This window comes from Cynoglossus semilaevis, chromosome 13 (assembly GCF_000523025.1).
Source record: "Cynoglossus semilaevis isolate Cse_v1.0 chromosome 13, Cse_v1.0, whole genome shotgun sequence".
In the NCBI taxonomy this organism is placed as follows: Eukaryota; Metazoa; Chordata; class Actinopteri; order Pleuronectiformes; family Cynoglossidae; genus Cynoglossus; species Cynoglossus semilaevis.
Genome location: NC_024319.1, coordinates 9586322 through 9611171, shown reverse-complemented (window position 1 = coordinate 9611171; position 24850 = coordinate 9586322). Strand labels below are relative to the sequence as shown.

The following is a 24850-nucleotide window of genomic DNA, read 5'->3' as shown; positions in this document are numbered from 1 at the left end:
CCTCACACAGCCTGCTGAGCAGGGGCCGTCGTCTGCTGAAATAAAATTAGAAGCTCTCACCAAACGACTGGAGAAGGAGATGGATGCCCAACCTAAGGCCGACTACTTTGGTAAGAGTTTTTCTTCTGCCAACACCAACAAGGAGGCTTTTGTCAGTTTACTACCACCGCTGCCAAGTGCTACAAATAAAAGAACTGCCCACAGCCAGGCCAGAACATAAATCCACTTGTTTCCAATGTTTCATATTTACACTTGCACACAGTTACTCTTTCATAACTTTCCCTCACACAGAGTCATTAACATTAATGTATGTGGACCCACTCGTCTCAGTTTTGTCCTGAATGTATCAAAGATGACATTCGCTGATAAATGACCATCTCCAGGCAGATTTTCTGCGAAGAAAATTTCATTTAACAATTATTAAGTTTTAATGTAGTTTTCAAGCAGTGGAGACGCAGTTAGACTTTTCTGTGTCCTCCCACAATTTTAATGGTTTATTCTAGAGTCAATGTTTACAGTTTCTGATCACTTTGGTCATGGTGGTGCACTGTGATTACTGTAACGTTCCTACAATGATGTTTTTACATCTTAGCTGTGCTGGCACATTTCTCCTCACTCATGTCGTGGGCCAGCCAAACAGGCTCGTTTATCTAATGAATAGATGCAGACAGAGAAAATGATAATGAAGCACCTCGGCTCATTAGGAATAAATAACCATCGGTACCCGTTAGCAGCAGCAGCAGCAGTGTACGCTGAAATGAATGGAACATGAAAGACAGATAGCTGACAACATACTGAGTGACATTGTTAGTCAAATCTTTTCATGAAAATTCCAGAAGTTTTTGGCAGCGGTGCTTTGAATTTAATTGAGATTTTTTTTCCTCATCCCTCATGTGTTTTTTTATTGTTGTGTAAGGGTAGATTTCTGGAGTATGTCACGACACAACCAGGCTCATAAATAGCATAAAAATGTGAATACTACAGATGTGTGTGGGAGTGTGTAGTCAGCATGGTTTAAAGAGACACTGAAAACTGCATGTCTTTTTTCACACACGTGTTCCCACACAAGTTTCCTGTGAGGAGTTTCCCACCAGAACACAGCTCATCCTCTGAGTCATGCTTGTTGGCAGGAAAAAAAAACCTTGTACAGTGTGTGTAGGCAATCCCTCTTCAGATAATTGTCTTCATAAAGATCTGGACGGCTGTACCTCAGTGGACAGGGAGCTGAACTAACATCCCGAAAGCTCGAGTTTAAGTCCAGCTACGTGTGTCTGTGTCCCTGGTCAGAACACATAACTTCTAACTCACTTCTAGGTTGCCAGTCAAACCGCAGCCATCTGATACTGGTCCCAACTCTGGGTAAATGGGAAAGCTCACAGAAGAAAGAAGCTAAAGCACGCTAGCAACCCGTAGTGATTAGTGCCTGCTGTGGACCAGTGGGTAGAGACTTGAATCTATAATTGACCATTCCAGTGCCAGCCACTTGGTGCCAACTCCAGGCAAGCAGTAATGAGAAACTATCAGTCACTCCAAATCATTACATCTCCATCATCTTTATCTGTAATGCATTTAAGAAATAGCTCTGCCCTCTTGAGTTCACCGTCGACACAACTGCAGCTGGAGTTTCTGGGAAAATGACTTGGTGCCAAACGGCCGCACCGAGGGAACACTGAGGAATGTCTGCAGGAAAAGAGCAAGGAATTTAAAAAATGGGGTCTTAGGATAAACAGGGGCGAGGGTGGCCCAGACAAGTTTAGAGGTGCCTGTGGTGAGGCTGAATGGATAAGGAGACAGAGTGAGGGATTTGAAGGCAAGTTCGTGGTCGTGTCATTGTCTTTTGCCACAAGAGTCTGAGAGGAGGGGAGATTTATAGACGAGTCAATCCAAGGGGGAGTCAGTGGTGGGACATCCCAGTGTCTGTCTCTCTGTAACCCTAACAGAGAGACATGCATGCACGTTGGAGTATTTAGTGTTGTGATAAAATTGTATGATTTATTTGTCCCATCTGGCTGTAGAGTGGGGAGCTCTGTCCTAAATCTTCCCAAAGATTTTTGGCTCCTGCTTTTGGAGGCGAGCGTACGAGTGAGTACGTTAGAGAGAAAGTTATATCTTGTGTCGGTGTTTGTTTGTCTCTGAATATTTTTTCTACAGTCGAAAACCGAATTATGATGTGTCGCAATTGTCTGATGACAATGTTGACAGTCTGTCGGAAAAGGAAAAACAGAAATTGCAATATATTATTTTGACAGGATGTGTACTGTATGTGTGAGACCATATATGTGTTTCCACAGAACACATATATAAAGAACAAAGAACAGAGCTTTGCATTTTGCAGTTTTTAATCCACTTTTTTTTTTTTTTTGCTGCTTTAAGTGCTTCAAAGCCCAGCGGAAATGGCTTACCATTTCCAACAGAGGTGGAGAGGTTTATCTTAGCACTTACCTGATAGCATCATTTACTCAGAACAGTAAAACATTTCAGACAAACAATTTGTATTTTTTTTATTACCAGGCTTTGAGGCGTAACAACAGAAGGTTAGTAGTTAGACGACTATGTTTATTTGTTGTACACGCTCTAGGGAACAGATGCATGTTGGTCAGCTGCAAAGTTTTTATTGTGCCAGTCACAGCATATAAACCATGCACAAAGTGGAAAATGATGATTTTTGTATTTTACAGTTCAAAGTCAGTTCTGTTGTTAAAACCTTGGTCAGAGACTCAAGTCTATTTTGTGCAGGAACGAATGATGGGAAGCAAATTGTTGGAGGCCAGGTTCATCATGAGACTTGAATGTTCTCATAAAAAGGTTTTATTCATGAGGAAAATAATAATACTGATAAAGATGATCCACAACACAGGAAATTGTTAGCCGGGGGTTCACAACAGTTGATAGAAAACCTTTTTGGTGCTTTTTACTCTTAAAAAATGATGGTCTTATTTTATTTAAAAAAAGAATACATTACCTTCCACCTGCCTTTAGGCCAAGTTTTATGTTTAACTCAGGTTTTTCCATGTTACATAAATGCATCCTCATTTCTGTGTGACCAGGTTCTTGACTTTGTTTTGCCTTACACCTGGCCCACCATGTGCACAGGCAGCAAAAAGACCTGATGGTTTAGTTGTTCTGACAGTTTTATGTTCTGTTTTGCCATAGGCTGCAACAAAACAGGGCACAGTGAAGTCTGGTGAAAATCATTCATATAAAAAAAAAAAAAATCAAACCAAGACTTGTTTGTTTAACAGAAAAGCATATGCAGGTGACGTTTTATGAAAAAACAAAATTACTTCATCAAATTATGCGGTGAATTCCTGTGCACCCTCTGTATTTTCGGTTTGTTTCTTTATTTCAAATATACATTTCCTATAAAACTCAGTGTTTTTTATTAGTTGTTAACATTTGCGTTTCATTGGCGTATCACAGGCAGTCATGCACTGGGTCAGTGGACAGTTAAAAATGTTTTTTTGGGTGGTGGTGGTCTGGAGTGTTAGGAGGGGTAAAGTTTTGGCTCCTTGTTTTGCTACCCCTCCCCCCCGCCTTCAGCCAGTAGTCAGGCCCCAGAATAATCACACTCTTTTGGAACCAGGGACCGAGGCCAAAAGCAAGTTTGCTGTGGCTCAACCTGTGAGAAGGCTTCTTCTGAAACGAGGACTCTTCGGTGCCTGACAGAAAAAAAAAGTGATTTTACTGCATTTCTGGTCTCACGAGGCGAACAAATCGCAGTTGTAAAGTTTTAAAGGAAAAAAATGTCCTTGGCCGGGGGTCAGACTGTGAAAATGAGCCGCACAATAGGAATCTTTTACCTGAGAGTCTGCGCTCAGATGTGAACCTGAGCCATATGACGTCCGTAGAATGTGATTTCAATGACAGTGTTCAACCTTCAAACTGTTTGATGTCCTGTCTTCTTTATTGTGCGTTCGCATAAACAGAATGACTTACATAAGGCCAGCATTCCTTGCCTTTCTAATAATATCCCTCTATTATCTCTAAATCTTCTTTCCAGCCGCCGGGCCCCTGATGATGTCTAAACCCTTTGGTGTGGTGTTAGCAGAGGCTTTAGGTGAATTGTTTATAGGTTGTGTACTGTGTAAGTATGTGTCTTTGAATGGGAACATTTAAAGAAAGTTATAAAATCTACAAGTGTGTCTGTGTGTGTGTGTGTGTGTACAAGTGTGTCTGTATGTGTGTGTGTGTGTTTGTTTGGAGGGCAGCTGTGTGATGTGTGTTGAATAAACTGGAAACAGAAGTTTCTTTGTCAGAGTTCGTGGAGGACCAGAGCCTGACTGGGCTGGGCTCTTCTGCTGAGCTTCACTCTGTATCCATGGAATTCAACACACATGTATATGCACACACACACGCACGCACACACACTGAAACTGTTGTTAAAATTGTTTAACCTTGTTTTAATGCCATTTCCCCTTCTGTAAGCAATCCTCTTTTTCTCCTTCTTCTACTATTTGAACTGCCGACGACTCTAGCCAAAAATTTGCAAAAAATTATTTAATACACGGAACTTGAACTTTAACTGGGGCAAAGAACATTAATCTTTCCAATATGAGCGTTATTAATGCTGGTTTCACTTCACTTTCTGCCATTGGTTTATAGACATGTGCTTGTAGAATCACACGAACTACATCTTCACAAACTCATTACAGACATCATATCACATGTCCTCAGGAATGTCCAGGTAGAGTTGGATACCCGGGAAGAATAATATGCAGTAATACCTGTTTCTTATTTGGCTGTTTTTGTCTTCAGTCAAATTCTCTTTATTAATAACACGACACAGGCTTTAATGCTGCAGTCAAACCTCTCAGGTCACATTTTTCCTGCACCAGTCTCAAGTAAAAATAATAAAAATACTCATTTGTATTTGCATTTCTCAGGACCTGTACGGGTCGAATTCAAACCCTTGACCTTGTGTAAATAACTTCATTCATTCATTCTTCATCTGCTGCATATGTGTTCCTAATCTGCAATTGATTATATCTGCTGCATATGTGTTCCTAATCTGCATGACCACAAAAATAGTTTGACATTTCAATTTATTTGTTTAGAAAAAGAGATAAAACAACCTTAAATTAATGTTATAATAAAATACTTCCTCTCATGTGTTGCTGTGATGCTTCGCTCATTGTATTCTTTTCAGCGTACAAACACTTTGATTTTAATCCAAGCCTCCCGAGGCTCCAGGCCAAGTCAAATAAACAATCTAAGGGTTCTTTCTCCTTTCAGTGATTCAGTCTGATAAACAGTTCCCTGATTTGTCCGTTTGTTGGGTTTTGTCTGCATCATATCCTCAACAACTGTTTTCTTCCTCCTTTATCCTGTTACGTAATCAAATGCTTCACTTAGAGCCCAGATAGGAAGCAGAATTGAACCTTTGGCCCCTACAGCGTGATGAAACCTTATCCTCGACTGTAGGCCTGTGTGAGAGTTACTTTTTAAACCGTCATCTGACCCCGTGTTTTTATTTGTGATGTCTTCACAGGAGTGTGTGATAAATGTAACAAGGCAGTGTATGGAGCCAACCAGGCCTGCCAGGCTATGGGGAGCCTCTACCATGACAGCTGCTTCACCTGCAGTGCCTGCAGTAAGTACCCACACAGTCAAGGCACTCACAGTCCAGAAACCAAATGTTTTTTTTTTTAAATGAGCAGATTTGTCCCAACGCAGTCTCAAAGTAGGGTCTACTCAACAGAAATGCACAAGTGACTGGACATATTTATAATGTTGTGCTAAGGCTCAGTGACATTTGACATTTTAATCTATATATTACACACCTTCCATCCACGTGTTGTTGCTCTCATACAGTCGATGCACAAGTTCTTATTTTCAGTTTTTGTTTCTCGATGCACCTGGACCTTAAATGACATCTCAGACCTCAGGGTGTGTTCGTGGGGGCTTCAACTTCAGGTTAGACTCCCGTCTCGTGTCAGATCAGCCTCACGCAGCAAAGGGTAGTAGCTACTGTTACTCTTTAGCTGACAAGCTAACTGATTGTGGATGGATTGTGAGTGAGTGCAGACGGATTAATTTCATTGAGAACAACAGCTTCAATGAAGTGTTGAAAGTCTCTGTATTTTACAAGTCACTGTAAAGATGCACAGTCATTATTTACTAGAGCAAAAAAAAAACAGTTCATTTTCATAATCTAACCATTATTTATTGCTGGTTTCTGGCATCAGTTTGTGGGACATTCACAACAAACCACATCATCACAGACACCATTTAGACACATTCACCCTTTCTTCTCTTTTTTCCCCCTACCCTTTAAAATGGGGGTCATGTCACTGCCAGACTAATAGTCTGCCAAACGCCTTGTTCTCTTGAATGGAAGTGCTGCCCTCTCCTCCACTCATTCACTGCCTGCAGCTAAACCACACAATTATTCAGGGATTACTGTCCTGTACTGCCGGTGTTTGGTTACTGGGTGTGCCAGTCACTCCTCACACAAAGACAAACAGAGCAGAGCCACGTAGTTCAGCAGTAAAATCAATAAAGTGTAATAATGTGATAACGTATGTGAACATATACGCTCATGTGTGCAGTAGATATTGTAGAGAAGCGGAAGCCTAAAGTAAAAAGCACAGATCCTGTTTAGTTTGGGTGTGACTGAGGATGTGATGTGTGGCGTCACCTATGAAGCAATAACAGTTGTCACCGACTCGTCAAATGATCTGAAGTGGATCTGTGGTTTGATGTTCGTGGTTTGTTTGTGTGTGGATTCAGTTTTTACACTGTGTTGTTCTCACCTAAAACACAGGTCACAGGTGCAGTACACTGTCGTTGTATTGTGCATCAGTTTGTCTAGGTGTTTTTTCTTGGTCTATTTAGACATTAGTTGTGTTTTCACTTCCTGACAGAAAAAAACTGTTTTTTAAAGATGAAAAAAAACCTCTTTCACACAGAGCACATAGCTCTGCCTTTTACACAATCATTATGGTGTACTTGTCCAAAATTAGTGACCACGCAGGTCCCTTTTAGTTTGTGACACTGTTGACACCACAGTGGTTCCCAAAGTGAGGGGCGTGGTGCTATTGCAGGAGAGGAATTCATTTCAATTTCAATATTTTCTTTTCTTGTCTCACAGTGACATGGGGTGCTCAACGTTATTCATTCTACAGAAGGGGGCGCTATAGAAAGAAATTTCAGAACCACGTTCAGACCCGCTATTAGCCTGTGTCCACCATCACCTGTAGATGGCACCATGTGTTTGTCCAAATACAGGTCTAAATGCTCCAATTCTGTTTGCTGAATTCATCCTCAGTTTCATAATGAAAAACACATTTAAAGTGGGTTTGAGGACAGAACATTCCTGAGTGCATTTCAATACAATTACAGACAGACATTACAGACAGACAGACACTAAAACTGCATTTCCAGCCATCTCGGAAATATTGGAACACACTGTCACACTGTCACCTGATTTTTTTTTTTCATATTCCTCTCGTACTGATAAAAACTTAAAATCTTTCTCTAGTTCTCTCTCTGTTCTCCCCCCGTCCTCCCCACAAACACACGTCAATACAATGACATCAGACACATCTGTACAGTCACACTCAATAAACATAATTGTGCCCCAGCAAACCGACATGACATCAGTGTGTATAAGGGACGGAGGAAAATCCAATCCACTCACGTATGTCCACGTGAGTGGATGAGGACACGATTTAACAGCAGGTGTGAGACAATTCCTTAAAATAACAAGGAAGAACAAAAGTCTGTTCGTTGTTAGGTCATTCAAGACGAAGCACAGGTCTGTTTGTTGTTAGGTCATTCAAGACGAAGCACAAAAAGAATATTTTTAGGTTTTTCATTGTAAAATGTAATTCCATTCATAAAACACAGGCTTTCCATCAGTCTTGTGCAGAAACACTGCCAAGTATCCAGAGCCTGATCTCATCTGGGTGGGTCTCAGAGACAACGGAAACTGTTGCTGTGGTCAGATGAGTCCAGGTTTTAGCTTGTTGTGGGGGGAGTGAGTTGTTGTTGTACCCTAAGTTTTATACTCAAACGTGTTTATATTTTTAACTGTAAAGCACTTTTTGGTTTTACTTGGACCATGGTGAAGAGAGTTGAGTGACCAGGTGCTTGGGTTACAGATCACAGAAGGACAGATGTCAATACGGAGTCTGGCTCCTCTGGAGTTGATCAGAGAAGACACCTCTGACGGTCAGGGTAAAACTAATTTCCAAAGTGGGGGGTGGCTGAGTTTCTACACATCACATACCACTCATACCTTGCTCCATGTGAGGCCGTGAGGGTTGTGTTTACTGTGAGTGGCCTCAGAGAAAAGCATCTGAGCCGGGGGCCCACGTTAGGTCCACTTCATAAGGACACTGGGGATGTTATGTCAGCTGAGGGTGTAAAGTATGAGCAGTGAGACCAGTCAGTGTCACCCCCTCTGCTCCCCCCACCTGATATATATATATATATATATATATATACATGTATACATGTGTGTACTTGAGTGTGTGTTTACACAGTAAACCACTGATGCAGTCAAACATACAGTGCTTTATTAGTTGGCTCTCCTAGCATTGCATAACATGGCTTTATGACTTTGAATTTCCCTAATGCCCTTCCTCTGCTTATTACCCCCAAGGTGCGAGGCAGGAGAACATTCCTGGAGGCTAAGGGGGAAGTTCAGGCTGCGTGTCTGGGATTCAGTTTTTCACTGCGGGGGGCGTCCTTCTATGTGAATCATTGACTGTATACAAACTGATTCACTTTCACTCAGTGCCGTGAAGTGAATTTTAGCTAGAAATCACTTCACTGCTGAGTCAGGAATTCATACATCAGGCGCTTTAGTGTATCTCTCTCAAAGTCAAGTATAAGGAAATGCAGAGAAAATTCCTAGAACAAATCTGAATTAGATCACTGAACTGTCACAGTGAAGGCTGTCATGACTGATTCATTTGCTCGTCACATGAGGGGAAATTGGTGTGAAAAACTGGTAAAAGTGAGTCCAAAAATAGTAGACCAATAATAAAGCAAGACAACAATGAACTAAAAAAAGTCAGTCATTTTTTCTCTTTTAACAGTGTAAAACTAAAAAAAGTCATTTTTTCTCTTTTAACAGTGTAATTACTGAGTAGAGCTGACCCTCACTAACTTAACATTACTTTGATAATAATGATATATTTACTTTAATAAATGACTTCAGATTAGATTAAATAGAGAGATTGCAATTCATATTTTGTGAGAGAATGCAGCCCTCGTGGCCTTTTTAATTAAAACTCAGCAACTCTTAACATTTGACCAATTTACTGGCAGGACGAACAGGATTAAGACTTGTACAGGAAGTCATAGCAGGGTCACTCTGACCTTTTTCCCTAATGGAATTACATAAGGGAATTTAGAGAATGTTTTAATTGGAAAATGGCTGTCTGTTGTCACACAGTTATTTTACATTTTGATGAAAGCGCAATAGTCACTTTCTGTACCGCCGCTTTCCACCTCATCAGCGCCGGCTCCTGACTTTAATTAAGTTCTTATCTTTCTGCCATGCACGGAGGTTTCCCCTCTGTGACTCACAGGGAGAGAAAAAAAAAGGACAGGGCACTAAAGGAATGTGAAGAAGAGGAATGGAATAGTATGTGTACAATGTTCATCCTTTTATTCTTAAAGGAACACACAGTGAATCCTGACTGACAGTAATTATCTGAGGTCAGTTCTATTCCACATTGTGATGACGACGACTTCAAGTAGGAGCTGTGACAGCCTTAGCTCCGTCTCTGGAGCAATGTGATCATTAGTCTACGATAAATAACATAATTTGTTAAATAAATAACATAATTTATAATAAACATAATAATGTTGAATTTTTTTATTTTATTTTGAACAAATCACTGCTCTGTCTCTGTTACCAAGATATACTTCAAAAATATACCTTTGGTTTTGCTGTCTCAGTCATAGCTTCTATAGGATACCAGAGAGCAGGTAAACAGAGGGAGAGATGCAGGATAAAAGACACTTCTGTTTACCTCCTCCCTCCTTTCCCCCATGTGTCCCCTCCCTCACCTCCATGCTCAGAAAATGTTAGGAATTTTCCCTCTTCCTGTGGGACCTGGGCAAGAATAGCTTTGAGCGGTGAGTGGGAGAGATTTGCTGCCTCTGCATCTTACTGAAAGAGGCCACAGCCTGACCGTTGAACGATTAGACAGACAGGAAGTCCACACCACATCTGGAGAGAGACCAGCGAGGAACAAAAAAGGAAGCACTGGTTGAGTTGCTGTAAATCCTGGTCTGTGTTCAGCGTGAAATCCACTGCAGTGCCGTCTTTAATGTGTCGCACCTGCGTATTAACCACATTTAATCAACATTTTCCTCACCGCGTTTGATCCAGATGCGTTCTTCCTTCTGGTGCGGCCTGATGTGTGCCAGCAATATTTTATAACGACAGCAAATCAGTTTATTTGAATTATGTGGACGGATCCAGCAGGATGTCATGAATATTACAAGAGAGTTCATTACTTCAGATGAATCACCGTCTCTGTAGAACTGTAATTCTTCTCTGAGATAGGGACAACGGCTCTGTGAACGTATTCATCACATCATGTGACTGACTCACCTTCATACTGCGTTCTTGATGTATCTCAATAATCATCCTGCTCTTTACAGGCTCAGCTGTTACATTTACACTGTTTTTCCTTTTTGTGTTTTCTGCAGGTCGAAAACTGAGAGGGAAAGCATTTTACTACGTTGGTGGAAAGGTTTTCTGTGAAGAGGACTTTCTCGTAAGTGTTCAATTAGTTTTCATCCCCTGATGTGAGGTTCTCTTTATATTTTTGTACTGATTTCTTTATGAGAGGACCATTTCTTATGCTCATCCTATAACACCAGTTATTTTAGTCTATTTGTGCCCTGGATGTTCTTTCAACAAGACGTGACATTTTGTTTCCTGGCATTAATTTGCCTGTGTGAGTAATGAACTCTCATGCGTCTTTACACTGTGGCATTCTCAGTCCACAAAACTCAACATCATGCTAGCTTGTCAATGATTGGTAATAAAACAAATAATTCAGTGCCAATTCTGATTGTATGTGGAAAATAACTGTGGCTAAAAAACTGAAATGTCTGAAGCATGTTTGATTTGCTTTTTCCTAGGACCATGAATGCATCATTAGACCTGACAAAAAAAATCATATAAAGCAGCATTTTGCGAAATGTCTTAAGAAGGCTGTTTGTAAGTTTGCTCTAGTCGAGATGGTGATTCATATTGGTTTCCTCTCTTGGGTGTGTGTGTGGTGGAGCGATGTCACTAACTAGAAAAGTTTTGCTGTAGTTTATGGGGTGGAGAACCATATGACCAACTGCTTAAAAAAATAATTAAAGAGCAGGTCGAATTCTTATCTTGTGCTAAATGTTAAAATGCTACGTCTCCATAAAAAGTTTCCCTTTCATGGTTAGCTCTAATAATAATGACCTCAGCCGTTATTATGAGTAAGCCCTGTGTCAACAGAAGTGTATGAAACTTCAGCTAATCTTTCTTCCACTCAAAGCTTAGCTCAGCTCATTCAACATTAAAATTATATATTAGATGAACTTAACCCTGATCCTCTGATGCTTTGTGTTAATAATGTCTGTCAATCCCTCGTCCTGTCAGTTTACTCTTTCTTCACGGCACTCATATCTGAGTTTTGGTTCTGTTAGTGGCGTTAGTGAAGCCAGCACTCATATATGAGTTTTGGTTCTGTTAGTGGCGTTAGTGCATGGCACAGGCTGCTAGAGTAAATGTCTGGAGGACAGAGTGAAATTTCTAAGAGCTTACGGTCCGTAAAGGAAAATCATAATTTCCAGTCGTCCGTTTGAAAACCAAATTCCAGGGAGCTCACTGTCATCTCTTCTCTGTCTGTTGAAGTACTCTGGTTTCCAGCAGTCTGCAGACAAGTGCAACGCCTGTGGACATCTGATTATGGACATGGTGAGTGTGTGTGCCTGTGTGTCTGAGTGTGTGTGTATGTGGGACGGAGCCAGGTGATCTCAGCACAAAGTCTGTGTTCCTTCACGTAGAATGAGCGTTCTCTGGTCACATCTGGACAAACGCTCAGTGGCTCTGCATGGGCAGCACTTTGACTCTCTGTCTCTTCTTTATGCCTACTCTTAAGTTCTGACACAGAACTCATCAAAAACAAACACAATGTCACTCCAGTGTTGTGCTGATTGGACTTCTAAGACTCAGGGAAATAGTTTACATTTCACCGAAGCACCTTGAGCTTAAAAATGAGGATAAAGCATGACTAGTGATGAGACATATCATTTTTGCTTTGTTTTATTTGCAGAAAATTAATTAATTATCTGAGTACACAACTTTGAAATTGCAGCTGTTCCCCCTACAGGGAGTACATCAGTATTTCATATCCATATATTCTTTACAGCTGTTCCCCCTACAGCGAGTACTTCAGTATTTCATATCCATATATTCTTTACTCCTCCAACTCATCAGATCCTGCAGGCCCTGGGAAAGTCCTACCACCCCGGGTGTTTTCGCTGTGTTGTCTGTAACGAGAGTCTTGACGGAGTGCCTTTCACGGTGGACACTGAAAATAAGATCTACTGTGTCAAAGACTACCACAGGTGAGTGTCCCTCGGTGCCTAATAGTCCGAAATAACACAGCCCTATATTTATCAGTGTTAAATTTGTCTAACGTGACAGTGGCTGAAATGTCTTGGTTTCATATTCCAAAGCTGAATCAGAGCACAGCTGGTTCACTCACTCCTGCCTCTGCAGGATCAAGTTAAAGAAGCCGTGCACTGGCTGACAGCTTGAGTTTTTCCTCTTGACACGTGTAGCAGACAGATGAGAATTCTAAGCTGGAGGGAGAAAAATGTCCAGCGTAAAGAGTGTCCTGAAGCCATGTCTCCTCTCAGTAAAGTCAACATGCTCTGTTTGAAATCATACATATATTTCTGTGAGATCAGAGCAACAGCTCTTTTGTCCCAAGTCCGACTCAAGTCCAGCCTGGACTCTTCCTACCAACGCACTGAAATATTCATCAAAGAAAACAGTAAAGTCATGATGGAAACATTGTAGCTGTAAGCTTTAATGCTACTTAAATCTTTTTAATTGTAGTGACAGCTTTTGAATATCAACTACCAACACCGCAGCGCCTGTTCTGCTTCAGCTTCTAAAGCAGCTCCACAGGTTCCAGCTGTTCTCCTCTCTGCTGGGACAGTTTGCACTGGGCCCATGACGGTCTCTGTCTGACTGCTCCCACATGTGTTCTACGCTGATTCAATCAGACAAACCTTACTGTGTGTACGGTGCAGTATGGCTTTGACTTTCGGCCACAGTCATGCCCATCCACCGCTTTGTTGATGCCCCAGACATCCAGGTGCCGGCCATGTGCATGGAAATAAGGGATCCATTCTGCTCTGTGTTTTCCTTCTCCTTTCTCCTGTCACGTGCGTGAGGAACAGCCAGCACATCTGCAAGTCTGGCATCTCCTGAGTCGAATCAGGATCTTGAATTCAGTCCCGGTAAAGTCGAGGAAAAGAAAAGGGAGGGAAGAAAAAAAGAGAGAAAAAGGAGATAGAAGAGGCAGGCGGGGTGGGGGGTGGACATCAAATGTTCACTGGAACCTTTCTGCTCTTTAGATTAGTATAATTCAGTCATTTGAGTCCACGTCAAACAGTCTCTCTCTCTCTCCCTCTCTCTCTCTCTCTCTCAGGGTCTTGGCTCCTAAGTGTGCAGCCTGTAAACAGCCCATCCTTCCCTCCGAGGTAAGACCACATTAGCCTGAGTCACAAAGCAAGCAGTCAATATTTTTCTCCAGTCTGGTATTACATTATTGTTTATTCAATTCTGGAATATTCTTTTTCTAAAATGTCCCATTTTATGCCCCATCCTGAACAGAAGAAACACACACATTGTAGTTAATGCTCCTTTAATCTGGCAGCTGTGAGTACTGTGTCATGTTACAACTCCGGGTTGCAGATCGAAGCGTCACCAGTTTCACAACCTTCATGTCATTTTACTCTAAACTCTAAACAAACCATAGAACTTGGCTCCTTCTTCTAACACAGGCTCGCCATTGTTCCAGACCAAACATGTTGTGCCGTTTCTGATAAGACGTTTCTGGCAGCACGTGTTAATATTTACGGTTTCGGAGCTGTGTTGTTCTTACAACAATTTGATTTTGTAACACAGGATATGTCATACATCATTACATCATTCTGTTACTGAGAACACAGCAGCAGAATGAAACCTGACGACGAACAAAGCAGGAGTAAGAAAATCGTACACGTCTGGAATTAATTAATGCAATGTAATACATGTTGTCCAGCACGTCTGGAATTAATTAATGCAATGTAGCACGGTAAAAAAAAAAGTTTGGTTTTCAACAAAACTCATAACAATCCTAACAAACCCAAGTTTCATTCCGTTCCATCAAAATGCCGTGTTGACATAAATATAGGAGTTATATTAAACCCTTAGTCAAAGTTGTGTTAGGAAAGGCGTCCTCGTGCAGCACATGTCAAAAACACACATCGTTGTAGTGACTCGTACAAGTGATGTTCTACATATTAGGAGAACTATCACTGTAACATCATGAACAGACAGTCCTCACGCTGTAAACTCAGTGTGTGAAGAGCAGTCGCTGGAACATGTAATCATCATTTATAACTGGTAATTACAGTTAAAATAGCACTACACCTCCCACAAAGGAAACACTGATTGGTTCAAACTGAAAACCAAGCTCTTAAATGTCACTTTTCTCATCTGTAATATCTTTATTAATATGAAATACTGTATTTTTCAGACTGAAAGAAGCATTAAGTCTAGATTTAGAAAAAGAAAATATATTGTCTTATTACATGAGAGATGTTATATATTATTTAATAAATGTCTGTATGTGGCCTTGACAACATGTTTATCTTTTATATACAAGCTGAGATTCTTTTTAAATAATCAAGTAAAGCTCAGGTATTCTTTTAGCTTTAAAGCTTTTAAAACCACAGAGGCACTCACAAATTACAATAGTCAATAAAGATAATCGTTGGAGCTAAAAACTGTTACCAATGGTAACTGAAGTGCATTTTATACCATTTGACCTGGTTGTGTGGACCTGCCCAGGGCACCTTTGATCTAGTATGGGTATGAATACAATAGAGTTGAACCAGTAAGGTTTAGACTTGGAGATAAAGATGAGTCTGTATGTGACTGTGGTCCAAACAAAGCTGTGCAGTGTTTAATGTCCAAGTCTTTAACGGATGTTATTTGCAGCGTGTTCTGAGTTAAGTTGATGTTCACCTTAACTGTGTTGGGACGGATTATCAACTCACTGGGATCCAGGAAATTAAACTTATCTGCCAGTGTGTACTTGGCGTGGACACAGCCGGCAGGTGTTTGAGCGCAGCCACATTTCCCTGTAGATTCCAGGTCACTGCCGTGTCAGGCCTAATGTGTTTGCATTGTGATCTGAAGTGATTCAAAGGGGGGGAAAATGGCTGCACAGGAGGAAGTATGAAATACATCCAACCCCCCCGTACCCATACCTCCCCTCCCGTCATGCACACAAACATGGGACGTGTTGGCAAAAGCAAAGAAATGTCCAAAATTAGAGTTGACTTTGCTGGAATGTCCCTCTCCCTCCCCTGTTTGTAAGCAGTGAAGCTGGTATTTAGAGAAGAGGTACCCTCTGTGTTTGTGTGTTTTTCCTGTCAGGCTGAAGAGAGAGCAATAGAAAAAAAAGAATTTATCTGCTAAAAAACAGATAATAAGAAATCAGACCTATTATCCTAGAGACACATTATTAGTCTCAAACTCACATAAGCCCAGGGCCACATCAGTGTGGGATTTTCAATACAAAAAACCCATGTATTTTAAAAGTATATATAAAAGTTTTTTTTAACCAAACTCTAAATGTTATACTATACACTATTATACAATATATAATGCTACAGTATAAACAGCTTCCACAAATAAGATCAACTAAAATACTCAAATAGTTAAACATTTCAACATTTCATAAAATGTTTCTAATGAAAAAGTTTTCTGTCTAATTAACGTGTCCTCACCGGCTCGGAGCGTTAGAGACGATAGGGTTCCGTTTCTCCAACTCAACTTCAGCAGTGTTTTCCTGTCTGAATCTCTTCACAGGGGTCTGATGAAACCATTCGTGTGGTATCCATGGACAAAGACTACCACGTGGAATGCTACCACTGTGAGGTGGGTAGAAACAAGTCTGGATTTGCTGAGGGAAGAAAATGAAAACAAGCATGTTTTGAGCGACACTGAGTCGGAGAAGCTCTGAATGGCTCATTAACAGTAATCATAATAAGTAGATTCCAAATCTTAATTATAGTCTGGCTGATAATTATGTAGTGCTGAGAAGAGCAGGTGCGAGACACCTCATCATCTCCATCTTATCATTTTACTCCTAAAAGAGCAAAATGCTGAGCTACTGCTGTTCTTTCACGCCACGTGAATAAAAATCAGCGCACGCCGACAGAGAGCAGCATCAGGTTGTTGTTTTCTTCGTAAACACGTTTACTTTGGGAAACTGACTCAGGCAGAAAAGGAACTCTTTAATCAGCTGAAGATTTCCTCATGAAAAGATATGAAGATGTTGTTGATAAACATTGTGCAAATGCAAGTAATTCTGCACGTAACGTGTAGTCATTAACTTCAACGTAGTACTTCAAGCAAGTATTATAGTACTGCAAAGAATAAGAATACTAGATATGTTTAACTATGTAGAGTTTTTCTCTGTTTCTTGGTGAGGATGATGGATGCAGGGAGTTGAGTGGAGTTTGTCTGCTTGTTGTTGAGCTGTAGCGCCCCCTTGTGATGCGTGGATTATAGAATAAATGTGATCCATTCCAGGATTGTAAAATGGAGCTGAATGATGAGGAGGGTCACCGCTGTTACCCTCTGAACGGCCACCTCCTCTGTCACTCCTGCCACCTGAAGAACATCGAGCCCGGCTCGTCCTCCTCCTCCTCTTCCATCACGACAGCCTCCTACTAACGCTTGCTCACAGTTGGATGGCGACACCTGGTGGATTTGACGAAGAAATTGCCAAAGAGTGACTTGAAATGCAAACCTGAGACAGACAATTCTTGTTGTAGAGGATTGGTTGATTGGTTAATTGAACGCCTCAAATATTACCTTGATTTGATGTGTATTTTAATAGAAATGTTAATGACGACTACATGACACAGGCTGTGACGCAATAATGAAGGATTTTAATTGAATAAATGACTATTGTAATGGAAAGTGGAAGCCTTGAGCTGTAGCTGACAAAGTGGCTGGAACATTGGCATTGTATGAGCATCAGTTAGGTTGGCTGTGTATGTCAGTGATATGTTATAGACACAGAGTGCCTTAAAATTTCCAGGTCACATCCTTTGTACTACATAAAATCCCAAATATATTTAATGTCAGCCATCAGAGGCCACTGGTCCCTGATTTTACCATAAAATAAAAATAGAAAAATCAACGTGTTTGTGAAGCGATGGTTCACCTATAAGGCTGTTTGCAGCATGTTCTGAACCAGAATCAACACAAAGCAGTCTAGCATTGATCACCTAGTGTTTCTTCTCTGTATTACTGGTGAATGTCCTCGTCAGGTTCAACTGCATACAGAGCCAACTTTGGTATTTTTTAATATTCAAAAACTGGTATTGAATAATTTATATCTGAAAATATTTTTTCATCTCAACACTTTCTCAGACGTATCATTCTATAAACTTTCATGTATAATCATTTTCAATACTTTCTGTTAAGCCCATGGTTTGTCACATTCTAGCCTGTTGTAAGCACTTGTTGGAGCAAAGTACGTAGATATGAAGATATTTAAGATGAGTTCTACTTCATGAAAGGCATTGTATATTACAAAGAGACTGAAAGAATACAACTTATCATAGACCTGCATTCTACATGTATTTTTGTTTCATTTAAAAAGTAATTTGATTTGCAGTGAGAGGTTATGGTGTCTGTCTTTGTTGTTCAGTTCAATACATTATTTTATAGCCAAGTGAAGACTAAGAAGAAACGAGTATGTGATTTAAAAAACTATTTAATAAATGCATTGCAATACACTGCCTTTCATCTTTCTTTCAACAGAATGTGGCTGTTATTATTTTTCAATCCATAAAATATATAGCTTTCAGCCATTTTTATGGAATTTACAAACTCTTAAATATAAGAGAGCCAAGGGACAAAAGGAAAAAAACTGTTTGTCTTTGATGAGAACTCTGTACCACAACATCTAAGCAACAAAGGACAACAAAGGATCACAGACTAGCTCTTTGTCACTCTGTTTCCCCAGTCGTTCATAGGGATTTTATTTTAATACGTTCACATTGTGCCACTGTTTGCTGAGCAGCCAGTGAAAACATTTTTGTGTGTATGCAATACAATTCTATAAAGAATCTTTCTTCTCTGAGCGGGAAAAAGAATTCGAGCCAGCCAGGAGTCGAACCTAGAATCTTCTGATCCGTAGTCAGACGCGTTATCCATTGCGCCACTGGCCCGAGATGTGTTTCAGGTGGATGTCGTATATTTTTATACGCAAACTTATGTCAAACATGATGTCTGTGCCTACCAAAAGTGGATCTGATCTTCGAACACAACAGCCTCCAACTACACGTACGTCAACGGCGGCGTCAAACGAAGACAACGATCTCCCTCTTCAGAGCAGGTTGGGAACTTGTCTTGTTAACAGTTAGAAACTACACTGGTGCTTACTTGATTTTATTCAATGCTACACAAATGAAGTGTAGTTCCGCAAATAACATATAAATTATGTTTTTATTCTTTTCACGTTGATGATGTTTTTGTAATTGCATTGTGCTGTACGTGATATAAAACCAAACAGAATGCGCTTATAGTTGTCCGTGACTCATTGTAGAATTCACAATTTAGTTTTTTTACTCTGAAATCGCTCACAACTATTTTCAACAAATGTTTTTCAGAAAAGTAGGCTTTAAGAGTAATGTCAGAGACTAACAACGGTTTTCACGTGCTGTTTCACGAGTTGGTGTTTGGAATTTGCCTTAGAAAAAAAATATACAAGAAATGATGTGTAAAAAATGTGGTGACACAATATGGTAGAGTGAAAAATCGGATGAAGAAACTATGCTTAATTCTGGGCTGTGTTTTTAAACGGTGGTAGATATTGCTGACGAGTACCGATTACCAACGTCTGCCATACACACAACAACCAGTAGGTGTCAATGTTGTCCCGTTTATTCCTCACGCGTCCTTTGTATTTTTTTTCTTAATGAAGCATTCTATATTTTTTAATATAAGCATGAGGCTATGTGCATGGGTGCAGTATCAATAAATAAATAAATAAGTGTATAATGGACCGTATGAATAAAATTAAAATAACATGTAATATACGAATATATATTAGATATAATATATCCGATTTAAAATGTACTTCTTACCAGCGTACAGGCTTTGGGTAGAAATGGTCTCATAATTGAATTCAGGTTTAGGCAATAAATTATGGGGGCATTCACAAAAACCATACTCTGCAGAATACATAAAGCACATGTATATCTACCAAAGGAGCCAATAACGGTCCAGATGACATCATCAGTGCTGGCTGGTGGTGTTGGGTTTACAGTCTGTTCCCTGAGTGTTGCACACATTATATTTACAGTGTCTGCCACCGTTGGTGTTATATTTCCACCCGAAAGTACAGTTATTTATTTTAATCGTTCGTGTATATGACAGCACCCTGGCCGCCTTGTAACATTATGTTATCTATTACATTTGTAGCTTGTTCTAACTAGCCTCAGATCACAGATTACATCAAACCTGTTCCTTGTTTGGCTGCAATTCTGATTAACAGAGCATTGCATTCATCGTAATGATCTGAATAACCAGTTACATTAATGTCGTCTGTGTTATAAGAAATCCTTTATCCACCCTGCAGTAGGGAAGTTTACAAGTTACCTTAACTAATCGGACACACACTCAAAACCAAAGACGCTCTAGCATTAATTGTTGTTTCTTTATCTGTTATAAACATTTGATATTAACATCTAGGGCTTGATTTTCTTTATTGTTAATACATTTTTAAAGTACAGTACTAAATAGTTTTGTGCTATCGTTTATCGTTTATTGTCCCGCCCATCTTATGCCTGGAGTTCCAATCTCGCATACGCAGTGTTTAAATCGAGCGCACCCACATGGCCTGGCCTCCCCGCCCCTCTGGTAAACTCCCCCAGTGACGTCAACAGAATCCTCCCAATGCGCGGGCTCGGTGTATGGGCTCTGCCTGTGCGGCTGACAAAAACGTGCAGCAGTCCCGTGTGTTATGACAGTGACAAACAAACCGAGAGAGGGGCGGACGTACGACGCGCTGTTTTCATACTAAGAAAAACAACCACAGTCATAAAGAGGGAAGTGTGAGCATGCAGGAGTGTGTGTGAGTCTGCGGCAGTGTGTGTTGACGTTTGCCGCTGGATGAATTAAAAGTGCAAAGCTGCTGATGGAGCTGCTGCTGCTACTGTGAGGCTCAGGCTGGGACTTCTCGTTGTTTCCGCTGTGTGCTGCGATGGAATAAACTCTGTTCGTTTATCCAGAGGATTATAACGCGATAAACTCACATCTTCGTTCTCCATGGTGCTTGAACGGTAGGAACAGTGAACTGACTTGTCGGTGCTGCGGATGATGCATGTTTGTATTTGTTTTTCCAACCACCGCCTGCCCCTCTGTTAGCAAAACACTGTCGCTCTGCACTGTGAAATATGGTTGTACAGTAAAACAATGCACTGGGATAATGTATTTATGTGGCTTAAAAACATATATTAAATATCTCTCTGTCTCTGTGTGTGTATTGTAACAGCAGAGAGATGGACAGCATTGGGATCACCATGCAGAAGAAAGCTGCAGAGCTGGAGCGGCTGGCCGAGGTTCTTGTCACCGGAGAACAGTTGAGGTATGTAGACATGAAACATACTACTACTACTACTAGTAACGACCATAAACCAAGCATGTTGATAGTCATACTACTACTGCTACTACTGCTAGTAACGACCATAAACCAAGTATGTTGATACTGGTAATATTTATTGACTTCATGAGTCGAGGCGGTTCATTCTTACTTTGCCTTAGACTTGAATTAATACTGAGTTACATTCAAAACACGTCACGTTGCAACCGTAGTTTTGCATATAAATGTCCTTGTCCATTTCTTATGTGCAGTCCATGACTTTTCTTCCAGTCATTCTAAGACTGACATGATTTATTTCCTAAAATGTCAACAACCAAAACAAACCCAGCAGTATATTATTTAAACTTTTGTTGCTGCAAGATAAAATATTTTGCAACAGTATTCTTTTGCATTCCTTGTGGTTGTAATAATCCTGAAGAGTCATGTCAGTGTCATGTTTGAATATGTAACCTCCAGTGCGTTCAGTTTCAGTCTCGCTGCAGTGTTTACAGCCACGACACCCTCACATTCTTTAGTTATTGAAGATAAAGTACAATAGTTACATATTTCAGCTGTTCAGTGATCGACCCACTGACTCCCTCCATATATTTGCCACGTCCTGTGCATTCAGCGCTAACCCTTTCACTGGTGCTGACATGCTATACAAAAGCCCCATAACCCTGGTGGCTCTCACTAACTCGTGCTCACAGCAGTGAATAGAGGCTCAGTTGGTAAAGCATGGTATCAATGCCTGGAATCTCAGCCCCCCTACTGAACTATGATGAAAAAACACTCAACTGTGTTTTACTGCTGCTGCACCACATAAAATGGAGGTTCAACTCCACTTGTTTAACGCTGTTTTAAAGATCCACCAAGTTAAGTGAAGAACAACTTTATTGTCAGCGAGTGTCCCCCAGAGTAGTTCACCCACGTTTGTTTCTCTGTTTGGTGCTGTCCACTGTGTGTATTTGAATGCTTGTGTGTGGGTGTGTGTGTGTGTGTGTGCGCGTGCACGTCTGGCACAGCTGTGTGCAGAGGCAGCCAGCTGGCAGTGTTGCTTGTATCGGTGAACGTAGGTTTTTGTTGTAGCGGATGACCCAGAATCCTTTGAGAAGCTGATGTTCTGGGTCAAGGTTGTGAGTCACAGAGGTCAGGCTGCGTCAACGCTTCATCTTACAGGCGCTGCAGTGAGCTTGAGAAGGTTGTAGACCACAGGGCAATACTACAGCTTCAAAAATGTAATTATTTGTCCAGAGTTAGGGCACTTTTGGGTTTGTGGTCAAAAGTGTGTGTTGAGATGAAGATTGAAGGGTTTTCGCTGTGCTGAAAGTGTTAACAGAGTAAAATCTATAATAGCACAACAGGCTGTATAATGACAGTTAATTCATGTCTTAAAATAGCTGCATGAACTGTGAAATACATTATCGTAGTGTTTTTGTTAAACAAACTGGTTTTATGACTCAGTGGAAACATCGTTATATTTTTGCCGTCCAAACATTTAATGAACTGCATGAACAGAATTCATTCACAGTGTGTTGACATGTGCAGTTTGTTATTTTTATGTTTTTCTCAAACTGCTCACATTTTAACTGAAAACGTGGACGAGATCAGGATCTAGTTGGACATTTATATTATGTATCTTCTCCCACATTTCAGACTGGAATTTTTCAGTCATGTGACATTTAAGGGTCAGTCATGTGACTTCTTTAATACCTTGAGTTTGGTTTTAGACTGTTTTGTGGAGATATTGTTTCCCCCAAACCACAGTCTGGCTGAGAGCATTGACATGTAGTTCAGTGAAACTGCATTAACTGTGCAACTGAATGATATTAACAAAGAAAACATCGCCAGTGTTAGCAACGTTTGTTAAAAGGCATTCATGGACTGCATGGATTGCCCAGTTGTCTGCGTGTGTTTGTATTGTAATGTTATCTCTGTGTGTTTGAGGTCAGTATTTCACTGTCTCATAAGAACAAATACTGTATCTGATACCACGTTATATGAAACTGAGCCCACGAGGCAAATGAAGCAACATCATATGGAGAAGACGCACGTTTAACTGAATAGGACTGTTGTCTTTGTTAGTATCAAAGACACTTTAATGACTGCTGTCAGGAAAGAGTCGTTTGATTTAAAATTTAAAAAAGTGCCAAGAACTGAGAAAGTCTCAGTCAATTCAATCTGTGGCACAGCACTTTCTGCTAAGACAAAATGAGACCACATAATAAAATGCAGCAGGGTGTGAACGACTAATCCACACCTTTGTTTGATTATGGGATGAGATCGTGGATTGACACAGTTCCTGGTATTCACCATGGGATCAGATCGTGGATTGACACAGTTCCTGGTAATCATAAAACTGGCTTTAAAGAAAACAACCTCCTCATACGGTTGTGTCTATCTGGGATGAGAGCTCAAATCCACTGATGGATTTAAAACAGTGGAGCAGCCATAATGGCACACACATGCAGCTGCTGTTGTTAGTCCTGTGACCAGTCTGTGATTGTGAGTAGACTGTTGTAATAGAATGGACCGGAGGTTAGAAGAATGTTTTCAGGTCAGGATCGTCAGGATTTGACCAACATTAGAAATGTTGAAACACCTTGAGCAGGAACACTGGGTTCTATCGTCCGTTGTCATCCCTGCTTACGCATCTGCCTTACAAGCAGTAGGTTCAAGCCCCAGAGGAACCATGTACTTATTGGCTCCTCCTGTGATGGTTGCAATTCTCAACACTGTGAATTTCCCCATTGTGGGACAAATCTTATTTTTTATTGAAAGGTAGGAAGTCTGATTTTAATATGATAAGTCAAAATATTACCCTTTTTTGGTTGATTAGTACAGAAGCTGTTTCTGGTTTAAATATTAGCATTGTGCTAACAAGTTGGCTAGCGATACAGCAACAGTTTATTTAATTCTTCCACTTTCTTTTTCTTTTTTCTTTTTTTATTGTGTTTTAGCAATATTCTAGTATAGTCTATTTATTATTCTAGTCAAGTGTGTATTTATTAATATCTATGACCGTGAAATTGCAATTTTGCTCCATTTCGTGTTTAGCATATTTGGCAAACTACCCCTCCTATTGGTGCAGAAATACTTTATTGATTCATGGGATGACATTGGGGACTTTTCAGACAAAATACTAGTGTCTGACAGAATCCTGCTGGTTTGGGGTTATTTGCAGTCAGATTCAAACAGTTAGCACCTTGTGCTTGTCGCGTGTGACTGTAGTGTTAATCCATGCTGATGATTCTCTTTTGGTATTATTTCAGACAAATGAGAGCCTTGTTTCCATCACATGCTAGCATTTGAGAACCAGAATATATTTACAAGGACAAAGATAGTTATCTGGAGCGTCTGCCTTTGTTTCTCTGAGGTGACATTTTTGAATAAGACTTGTTGGGTGGATGTTTATTGGTTTCCTCACACTGTTCTCATGTGCGGTGTAGTCTGGTTACGCTGTGGTCCATGACTTTATCTAGTGAGGCTGTTTGTTGATCTGGAGTGCTGGCAGACCAGTGTGTGGGTCGTACTGGGCCTGACTGTCACTGCTAATCCAGTGTGTTCACAGTGATCTTTGCCAGCTGCACAACGACTCAGCATGAAGTCAAAGCAGGGAGCTGCGGGAGGAGAGTGGCAGACTGTGGTGGTCTGTTCTCCACCGGACTGGTTCATCAAGAGGTCAGCTCGATGATGCGAATCAAACTACCAGGGTATTACTGCGATTGCTGCAGTACATGTACATTATGTTGTCTGTCATTAGTAAAAGGCCTGACCAGGGACAGCGATGGCAGATTAGTTTGGTTGGAGATCCATATGCATGGCAACTGTTTGGTATTTCTTATAAATCGGTGTGTAATGTTCCAGTTAAAATTAGAAACAGTTTGTGTGAATAACAAGCGTGTAATTCTCTTTTTCTCTGTAAATACAGCAGAACATTTTGATTTAATATT

General features: G+C 40.5%; 2 protein-coding genes and 1 non-coding gene across 5 annotated transcripts in view; 2 read left to right on the top strand and 1 right to left on the bottom strand.

Moving 5' to 3' along the window:
• limd1a (LIM domains containing 1a) overlaps positions 1-18048 on the top strand; it is a 20661-nt gene extending 2613 nt beyond the window's left edge. Inside the window, exons 2-9 of the mRNA XM_008323474.3 lie at positions 1-110; positions 5489-5590; positions 10672-10739; positions 11864-11926; positions 12449-12579; positions 13674-13725; positions 16106-16174; positions 16832-18048. The exon at positions 1-110 is cut by the window's left edge and continues 15 nt beyond it. Of these exons, the coding sequence (XP_008321696.1) occupies positions 1-110; positions 5489-5590; positions 10672-10739; positions 11864-11926; positions 12449-12579; positions 13674-13725; positions 16106-16174; positions 16832-16975 (739 nt within the window). The 3' untranslated portion in view covers positions 16976-18048. The remainder of the gene's footprint in view (positions 111-5488; positions 5591-10671; positions 10740-11863; positions 11927-12448; positions 12580-13673; positions 13726-16105; positions 16175-16831) is intronic.
• Positions 18049-18285: 237 nt separating this feature from the next.
• The window catches only part of deptor (DEP domain containing MTOR-interacting protein), a 22673-nt gene continuing 16108 nt past the window's right edge, over positions 18286-24850 (top strand). The window contains exons 1-2 of one of the 3 annotated variants that reach the window (XM_008323475.3): positions 18286-18650; positions 20811-20903. In XM_008323475.3, coding sequence (XP_008321697.1) covers positions 18487-18650; positions 20811-20903 — 257 coding nt within the window. In that variant the 5' untranslated portion in view covers positions 18286-18486. Of the gene's footprint in view, positions 18651-20245; positions 20599-20810; positions 20904-24457; positions 24579-24850 lie in introns of those variants that run through there. The other 2 variants (XM_008323477.3, XM_025061604.1) reach the window with 2 other exon arrangements.
• On the bottom strand, positions 18411-18483 carry trnar-acg (transfer RNA arginine (anticodon ACG)). The gene has a single exon. It is a non-coding gene; the product is annotated as a tRNA-Arg (tRNA).